General features: G+C 41.2%; 1 protein-coding gene across 1 annotated transcript in view; it reads right to left on the bottom strand.

Moving 5' to 3' along the window:
* Positions 1–217: 217 nt before the first annotated feature.
* LOC308104042 (uncharacterized protein) overlaps positions 218–10,326 on the bottom strand; it is a 205,035-nt gene continuing 194,926 nt past the window's right edge. Inside the window, exons 24-31 of the mRNA XM_080454294.1 lie at positions 5,132–5,199; positions 4,951–5,029; positions 3,816–4,025; positions 3,380–3,447; positions 3,195–3,273; positions 2,086–2,153; positions 1,500–1,635; positions 218–1,216 (exon numbers count right to left, since the gene is read on the bottom strand). Of these exons, the coding sequence (XP_080310420.1) occupies positions 1,059–1,216; positions 1,500–1,635; positions 2,086–2,153; positions 3,195–3,273; positions 3,380–3,447; positions 3,816–4,025; positions 4,951–5,029; positions 5,132–5,199 (866 nt within the window). The 3' untranslated portion in view covers positions 218–1,058. The remainder of the gene's footprint in view (positions 1,217–1,499; positions 1,636–2,085; positions 2,154–3,194; positions 3,274–3,379; positions 3,448–3,815; positions 4,026–4,950; positions 5,030–5,131; positions 5,200–10,326) is intronic.

Here is a 10,326-nt window from a genome sequence, read left to right on the forward strand (position 1 = left end):
AAACGTGACCATGACATGTTGAACAATCAAGAATTTCACCAATTAAATTGTTTTAAACTACTACTGTTTGAGCTTGATACATGAATTGGTCAATTTAATGTTTGTCTGTTGATTGTATAGTAGATACTAAACACATAATTTAATAAACAAGTTTAAATTTGATTTAAAAAAAGGGAAATTCCAGTATTGTACTTTTACATAACGCAGTGAATTTTATTTCCTGATAGATGAAACAGTTTACTTTAATATACAGGATGCAACAAGCAAAATGGAATATAAAACAGAAAACTATAAATATGAACAAAATGTATGTTGAAATACTGATATGATTGTATAAAATATAACATGTTTAGATCAGAGCCTAGCCCATATGGGATTTTCGCATTTTGATTACCAAAAAAATGCAAATATCAGCCCAATATATCATCAGGATGATATATCATCTAATCAGTTTTGCAGCTTCTTTGCACCTTTCACTGATCACAGAGCACTTTATGAGCATGATATAATAAGAAAAATATTTTCTTAGTCTCTGTCTAAGGATCATAGTTAAAGTTTATGTAGAGAGTGAATCTTTTTCCTTTATGTTTATGTTTTTGAGACCACCGCACCTGCAGTCAACCCTGAACAAAGGACAGATAAGGGCGCAACAGTTTACCCTGGACTTTAGTTCCCAGATTGGCAATGCTCTAGTTTAGATACATTTACTTAAAACTGACCTATTTATTAGATACAACATAGAAGTATATATACAAGTCATGATAACATATATGTTTCACTTGTAACCAAAGCTCTTAGTCATCAGTGAATACATCAAGATGTCAAAAACTAGAAAATAAACAGATTTAGTCATTATGACAGTATATACACCAACCAATGTAGACATATTGTATGTTCATATTCATCATAGAAAATGACTTTCATCAGTGCCACAACTCAAAGTTAGGTTTTAGTGAACTGATTTGAATGCTTCAGCACACTAACAATGCCCATCACTAGTTGTGAGCTTGTAGATCTGCTACTTTGGCGTGTGACACCGGCGTGCAACAAAGTATAAATCAATCCACATCTTCATCTCTCACACTCATCACATCAGTGTCTGCCTGGCTGGGAGCTATACGCATGGTGTCATATCCTGAAGAGGGCGCTATGGGTCCAAAATGTGTAGTCAGCCAATCAGAGACCTTGGCAGGTGACCAGCAGTATGTTTCACTCACTGGAACAGAAGACAACAGACAGCAAGACATTTACAATGATAATAAAAACACACCCGGATGTGAAAACCCTGCAGCCCAGCACAACATCTCTACATGTCTCTCGAACCATGATGTCATTTTGACCTTGACCTCCTCTTCCACCCAAAAGTTCATCATCTCTTCAGAGCACACTACTGATCATTCTCTCCCAGTTTCATGAAAATGCACCCATCTATTCTTGTTATTTTATGCACACACACGCACATTGTAATGTCCACATAAGAGGATAAAAGTAAGACTCACTACTTGGTTCTTGTGGCTCCATCATCACAAACTTCAACATCGTCTCTATCACCTCCTCCTCTCTCTTCTTCCATTCTTCTTGTGTTAAAGTTTTCTTTCCGGTCAGTCTTTCAAACAGGGTCATCGGTCGTGTCTCCTTGTCACAATATCAACAAGAGAGGGAAAATTCACTGACAACATCTTTGTACATAATAGTGTTTGTATGCATTTTTGTGTGAATTTGTTATGCTATGTTGATGAATTGAATGTATAGGCCCACAATGGAAACAAGTCCCCAGGACCCTTTTGTGTTATCCTTTTAGCCTAAATGTACCTTTCTGCTGTTTGTGTTTATATTTCTGACTAATAAAGTATTCAATCAGCCAAAACAATTATGATAGTTACATAAAAAGAAACATCACGGACATGTTTAACTAAAAGTAATGTAATATTAATAAAGACATTGGAGCCATGGAGGAAAAAGGAACACATATTACTGTTCTTATAATGATCATGTCTGATGGAGAAATAACATCAATAATGATACAAAATAAATCCGTTACAATGATCATGTACTCTTTGAAACATCTTCCTCTCTCTCACTTACATCAGTGTCTGCCAGGCTGGCAACTTCACTCATGGTGTCAAATTCTGAAAAGCGTGTTTCACCACTCACTGGAACAGAAGACAACAGACAGCAAGACATTTACAATGATAATATGAACCATGATGTAATTTTGACCTTGACCTCTTCCACACAAAAGTTTATCATTTCATGGCAACCTACTGATCATTCCCTACAAGTTAAAGGGACTACACCATGAATTTTAACTTTTTCTTCTTTTTTGTGTGTTTTTGGTCTCCCCTACCTCTCTTATATCCCCCAAAATACCCCAGTTTGAGCACTCAGGCTTTCTATCTGGGGTTTTATGTAAATTGAAAACAGGCCAAACTGATTTGCCCCCGAAAGTGACGTCACTAGCGGTACAATAAGCCCTGTTTTTCAGTTCAAACATAAAAAAATGTGGGGTTGTGTTTTTAGTTTTTTTTACTTTTTCCACACAGAACCAGGATATAACATGCATACAAACTGGCTCAATAGTGCTACGTGCCAAATCAGGACAATGTGGTATTGCAGGTAAAAGTGCTTTATAAGCCAGAGAGAAGTTAGTTGGAATGAGTATATCCTGAGGCTTGATTTAGGCTCAAACCTTTTGAAAAACGTTTGAGGGACATAAGCAATATGATAATAAATATTTAAAAAAATAAATAAATTCATGGTGTAGATCCTTTAACTGAAAATACACCCATCCATTCTTATGTAACGCACGCACGCACGCACGCACGCACGCACGCACGCACGCACGCACGCACGCACGCACGCACACACACACACACACACACACACACACACACACACACACACACACACACACACACACACACACACCAATTACGAAATCATTGCTGTCGGGCAGAAGCTGTATCTCCATATTTCAACTTTTTCCTAAATGAATGCCCTAAGTAGTGAAAATAGTGTGTCCGTTGGCTTTATAAATGTTGAACCAATAAAAAGCATTAACGAGCTTGTCAGTAAATAAGAAATACCCATTTAAACAGGTTATTTTTGTCCATTTCCTGAAAAGTAACAGTATTGAACATACAAGGTTTCCACCTGACATGATGATATGCTGTAAACAGGATATTGATACTCACTGCTTGGAGGAAGCCACGGCATGCTGTTCCTTCCCCTGACAGCTGGTAGAGTTGATTCTACTGGCTCCTTCATCACAGACTGAAAAAAAAAAAAAAAAAAAAAAACACATAGTAAATAATTAAAATTGTGTTTTATTAATGTTTATCTATGAAGATGCTATGAAATATCTTCATCTCCCACTTACATCAGCATCAGTCTGGGTAGGAGCTTCACTCATGGTGTCATATCCTGAAGAGCGTGTTCCACCACTCACTGGAACAGAAGACAACAGAAAGCAAGACATTTACAATGATAATAAAAACACACCTGGATGTGAAAACCCTGCAGCCCAGCACAACATCTCTACATGTCTCTGTTCCTCACATATGAACCATGATGTCATCTTGACCTTTGACCACAAAAGTTTGTTTGTGCACGCACGCACGCACGCACGCACGCACGCACGCACGCACGCACGCACGCACGCACGCACGCACGCACGCACGCACGCACGCACGCACGCACGCACGCACGCACACACACACACACACACACACACACACACACACACACACACACACACATACACACATACACACACACGTGTTGTGTTATGCTGCAGACAGTATATTGATACTCACTACTCGGAGGAAACCGGTCCATGCTGTTCCTTCTCCTGACAGCTGGCAGGGTTGGTTCTTCTGGCTCCGTCGCCACAGACTTCAACATCCTCTCTATCATCTCCTGCTCTCTCTTCTTCCATTCTTCTTCTCTTCTTACTTTCAATCTTTCGAACAGGGTCATCTGTGTTGAAGGTCCAAAGTGTCCTCTGTCCCTCATCAGCATGCCGACTGAGCATTCCCGCCAAGTTGTGTACAGACACGCAAGCACGAACGAGCACACGCACACACACACACACACACACACACACACACACACACACACACACACACACACACACACACACACACACACACACACACACACACACACACACACACACGATTACAAAATCATCGCTGTCGAGCAGAAGCCGTATCTCTGTATTTCGACTTTTATGTTATTAGTGAAAACAGTCTGTCTGTGGGTTTTATAAATATTGATCCAATCAATGAAAAGTATTAACAAGAGATTTTTGTGACTAAATAATAACTAATTAGAGCAGTGGTTCTCAACTTTTTCAGGCCGTGACCCCCCAAAATAATCATATTTGACCACCCTGACAAGCACTTAAATATAGGAGTTGAGGCATTACATTTAGTTTGACATGTGGGGACCCCCCATAGAGAAATCTTAGATCACATCATATAAGAACTGTGTTCCAAAAATAAATATCACCTCAGCCATTTTGTCAGGAATGTGACTTTGTGTCGTTTATGATATTGAGTTACATTTGATAACGTCTGTGTTTGGAGGAAAAAACTAAAACATCTTACTCTTTGGATAAATTAGTGCTTTTTCACCATCAGTTGATGCTTCATATCCATAGGAGAAAAAATTCCTGGGCGTTTTGTTTATTTTTGGAACACATTTCTTATATGACATGTTCTAAGATTTGCCTAATACATTAGGCAAATTCCCAATACAACAAATTACTCCGTGACCCAGGGCAATAGCAGCCTTTAGTGGCAGTAATGTCACACTTCAGTGCTCTATCCATTTAAACACAGGATCCATTTAAACACAGGTTCTCTTTTTTGAAAAGTAACAGTATTGAACATACAAGGTTTCCACCCGACAGTGATGATATGCTGTAAACAGGATATTGATACTCACTGCTTGGAGGAATCAGTTCCATGCTGTTCCTTCTCCTGACAGCTGACAGGGTTGATTCTACTGGCTCCTTCACCACAGACTTATAATAAAATAAAACAAATAACAAATAATAATTAAAATGTGTGTGATTAATGTCAGACTAAAGTTTCAACTATGAAACATCTTCATCTCTTACTCTTACATCAGCATCAGTCTGGGTAGGAGCTTCACTCATGGTGTCATATCCTGAAGAGCGTGTTCCACCACTCACTGGAACAGAAGACAACAGACAGCAAGACATTTACAATGATAATAAAAACACACCTGGATGTGAAAACCCTGCAGCCCAGCACAACATCTCTACATGTCTCTGTTCCTCACATGTGAACCATGATGTCATTTTGACCTTTGACCCTCAGAGCAGCCTACTGATCATTCCCTCCAAGATTCATGAAAATGCGTCCATCCATTATCAAGCAAATGTCCGCACACACGCACACTCGCACACTCGCAACACACACACACACACACACACACACACACACACACACACACACACACACACACACACACACACACACACACACACACACACACACACACACACACACACACACACACACACACACACACACATTGATACTCACTAACGGGAGGAAAGTCCATGCTTTTTGCATCCTCTAGGTCCATCTTGTTCCTTCTCCTGACAGCTGGCAGGGTTGGTTCTTCTGGTTCTTCTGGCTCTGTCGCCACAGACTTCAACATCCTCTCTATCATCTCCTGCTCTCTCTTCTTCCATTCTTCTTCTGTTAAGATTTTCTGTCCTTTCAGTCTTTCAATCAGGGTCATCTGTCTCGAAGGTCCAAAGTGTCCTCTGTCCCTCATCACCATGTCTTCTATTTTCACCATCAGCTCTTTGACTTGTCTCTTAGAAATGTCCCACTTTTTGGAGTTTAGAACATGGTATCTGTATCCACATTTCTCCAGGATCCACCTCAGAGGTTCTCCTTCAGACTCTATGTACTCCTCAACACGTCTCTCTCCCAGCCACCATCCCTCTGTGAACAGAACCAGAGTGTGTCTCCAGGCTCTGTCCCCCAGCAGCTCCATGTGTTCCTCCACTGATCTCCTGTCAGCTTCAGAGAAACTGGACCTCATATCAACAGTCAACAGGACAGCATGGGGTTCAGGAGAACACAGAGTCACACCGTGTAGAAGGACGTCTTTGATCTTCTGTGATGGAGGTGTAGTCGACCAGTCTGGACAGTTCACCACACTCACTTTTCTTCCAGCAACTCGTTTCTGTTGTCTGACACATTCTGTCAGTTTAGTCTGGGTTTTAAACTCCTGGAATATGAAGTTTACTGTATGTTATTCATAATAATAACAACATCTTTGCTTCTGGGGGGATTCTACAAATGTCTTCTAAATCCTAACACTTTTTTTGTTGTTATAATCAGTGGTTTTCAAACTTTTTCATGTCAAGGACCCCCAAAATGATAAGTATTTGGCCGCGGACCCCCATCTGAAAATATTTTGTTCCAGGGACCGCCAGAAGCAAAGATTCAAGTTAAAAATGTTCACTTTAAAAGAATATATATTCAGATTTGCACACATTTTCACGATTTAAAAAAAAATAGCAGATCTACAAGCTCGTAGAGCCGCGCAACGAGCTTGTATATGTGTAAAATAATGCTTTTTTTGCTCAAATCTAGAAATGACACAGATTCGTCCCAGGTCTTAATGGGTTAAAGATTACAGACATGATGAGAATCTACATGTGTTGGACTTCATGTTCATTTGAAAATGAACATCTGTGTGTTTTGATCACTGACAGTTCATTGATCACATGATCAATGAACATTCATGACAGCAGATACTTTTACATTATCTTCAGAAAACATGTTTGATCACTTTACTGTTTACTTACTTTGAGTGAAGTCATTCATTATAACATAACATTCATATAATATTACTCACCTTGTATGGAGTTCGTTTAAACACAGTCTTCTGCAGTATGTGATTTCCAGCTTCGCTCCTCTGATACTGTTCTCCACCAACCAACATCACCTTCACATCTGGTAGACTCTGATGTTCTCCTGACACACACACACACACACACACACACACACACACACACACACACACACACACACACACACACACACACACACACACACACACACACACACACACACACACACACACACACACACACACACACACACACACACACACACACACACCATTAGTTCACTTTACACTGATTTAGGATTGGATTCAGAGATTCAGCTGGATGAGTTATTACATCTGAGTGAGCTGCATTACATGATAAGCGGACATGAGAATATGTACCCGGATGCTGCTTTTATTACAATTGGTGATTTTAATCATTGCAATTTAAAGAAGGCTATGCCCAAATTCTATACATTTGTGGATTTCCCTACCAGAGGGGAAAACACATTAGATCAGTGCTACTGCAACATAAAAAAAAGCATTCATTTGCCATTCCCAAACCTCAATTTGGAAAATCTGACCACCTGGCAGTCCTGTTAAGGCCCACTTACATCTCTAAGCTAAAAGCAAACCCAGTCACTGTCAAAACCACGAGGATGTGGACTGACAGTGCACTGGCAGACCTACAGGGCTGCCTGGAGGCCACAGACATGAATGTTTTTAAAGAGGCCACGGACAATATTCATGACTACACAGAGACTGTTGGTGGTTATGTTGAATGGTGCACTTCCATCTGCATCCCCTCTCGTACTATTCGAGTCTTCCCTAACCAAAAGCCCTGGTTCAATGCGGATGTACGCATGAAAATCAGGAACCGGTGTGCAGCTTTCAAGTCGGGGGACACCATGGAGTATAAGCGGGCTCGTTACGAGCTACGAATCAAAACCGCAAAAAAACTATACTCACAGAAACTTGAAAGCTATTATTTGGATAACAACACACATAGTATATGGCAGGGTATCCAAGCCGTCACTAACTATAAGAGAGGCACGAACGGGACAGAGATTCGAGATAACAACCTTAACAGTTTTTATGCTAGATTTGACAGACTGAATGGAGACACCCCCTCAAAATCTCCCCACAGCCCTGGGGAGACGGCACTTCAGGTGACACACACGCAGGTCCTGCGAGCGTTTGGGCAGGTCAACCCAAGAAAGGCAGCTCAGGCCCTGACGGAGTGTCGCCAAGAGTCCTGAAGGCCTGTGCTGGGCAGTTGGCAGGGGTGTACACGGACATCTTTAACAGCTCCCTTGCACAGGAAATAGTCCCCCGGCCTTTCAAATCTTCTGTCATAATACCAGTCCCTAAAAAATCCAATACAAGCAAAATGAATGATTTCAGACCAGTGGCACTGACTTCAGTGGCAATGAAGTGCATGGAAAAGCTGGTTCTTCAGTCTATGAACGATGTTATTCCTGACTCATTGGACCTCCTACAGTTTGCCTACCGCAAAAATAGATCTGTGGATGATGCGGTGGCACTGGCACTTCATTCTACATTGGAACATCTGGAGAAAAGTAAAACATATGCACGTATGCTCTTTTTGGATTACAGCTCGGCTTTCAACACAATTAAGCCTATGAAGCTAACTGTGAAACTGGCAAACCTCGGTGTACCTACACCCACCTGCAACTGGATATTGGACTTTCTGATAGATAGGCCACAGGTGGTGAGGATGGGAAATAAGACCTCAGCCCAGCTCACGGTTAGTACTGGAAATCCTCAGGGCTGCTGCCTAAGTCCCAAACTCTACTCCGTTTACACACATGACTGCGTTTCCACCCATAAGAGTAACATCATAATAAAGTATGCCGATGACACAACCATCCTGGGCCTTATTAGAGGAGGAAACGAGTCAGGGTACAGGGAACAGGTGAACAACATCATCAGCTACGGAGAGGACAATGACCTCGTCCTCAATGTGGACAAAACGAAGGAAGTAATTCTGGATTTTAGGAGGGGACCTCCCACACTGCGACCCCTCACCATCAAAGGGACAGAGGTGGAGCAGGCAGACAGCTTTAAGTTTCTCGGCCTTCATGTGTCAAAAAACCTGACCTGGACTGAAAACACTGTTGCTACAGTGAAAAAAGCCCAGCAGCGGCTGTACTTCATTAGGATGCTGAAGAAGGCCGGACTCAGTCCCCGGCCCCTCACTCTGGCCTACAGAGGACTCGTTGAAAGCATCCTCACCAGCGGTATCACGGTGTGGTATGGAAACACTACCCAAGCTGAGAGGAAATCACTCCAACGACTCATCAAAACTGCAGAGAGGATTATTGAAGCAGATCTCCCTGCCATGGACACAATCTACACACAGCGCTGTAGGAGGAGAGCACAGAGCATCCTTGAGGATCAACATCATCCTGCTCACCCTCTGTTCGTGTGGAGGGACTCAGGACACAACCTGAGACACCACAGGCCAGAGAGCATCTCCACCCACACAACACGCTTTTTTAACAGCTTTTTTCCTGCCACTGTGTGCTTAGTAGCCGAGGACATTAGGGACGGTAGTCAATATGACAGATGAACTGAATCAGAGCAGATGAATTAGGACAGGACAGATCATGATAAGATGAATTGCACCACTATTTGCACAGTTTTTTAGACTATGACGTGCTTATTTATTATATTTGATATTTGTCTTTAGGGAGTGTGGTAGGATATATGTAGGATTGTAGGAGGTACTGTATGTTTTCTCTGTATTTTCTGTCTTCTTTTTAAAATGCTGACCCTGGGAGCTGAGCTCCAAAATGTCCTATGCACTTGTGCAAATGGCAAATAAAGTCTATTCTACATACAGGGTGTGCCGATACACTAATTTCACCAAACGATACGATACGATATTTGGCTCACAACTTCGATACGATTTCGATACGATACGATACGCACTTTTTTTATTATGAAAAATAAATGGGGGAGAAAAAAAGCAAATGCAAACAAATAATTCTGTTTTTGCATTATATGCGAACTTGTAGCTTTTCAGCTACAATAGCCGTTTTGAATCCAAATAGGACAATAGTGTGACACCTGACCCGAAAAAAAACAACATGTTGTCACCCTTTTCACCTCGGGGCTGTTTGCATGCCTGATTATTATTATTGTAATAATTTTTTCAAAACGATTTTTTTTTTCTTCAAAACGATACATATCGTCACGAAAACGTATCGCGATATATCGCGGGACGATATATCGGCACACCCCTTATACATTATCTTATCTATTAATATGTTGGATTCATGTTAATGTGTATTTTCAGACATTTAACCATTTAAACCCTCAATACTGAGTAAACTTGACCTTTAACTCTGTACTTTGTCTTCTCTTTTTCCCCCTCTGTCTACACCAAACCTCTTTGCTGAAAATAGCAGATCTACGAGC

The sequence above is a fragment of the Gymnoscopelus braueri genome, assembly GCF_963280865.1.
Source record: "Gymnoscopelus braueri genome assembly, chromosome: 17".
In the NCBI taxonomy this organism is placed as follows: Eukaryota; Metazoa; Chordata; class Actinopteri; order Myctophiformes; family Myctophidae; genus Gymnoscopelus; species Gymnoscopelus braueri.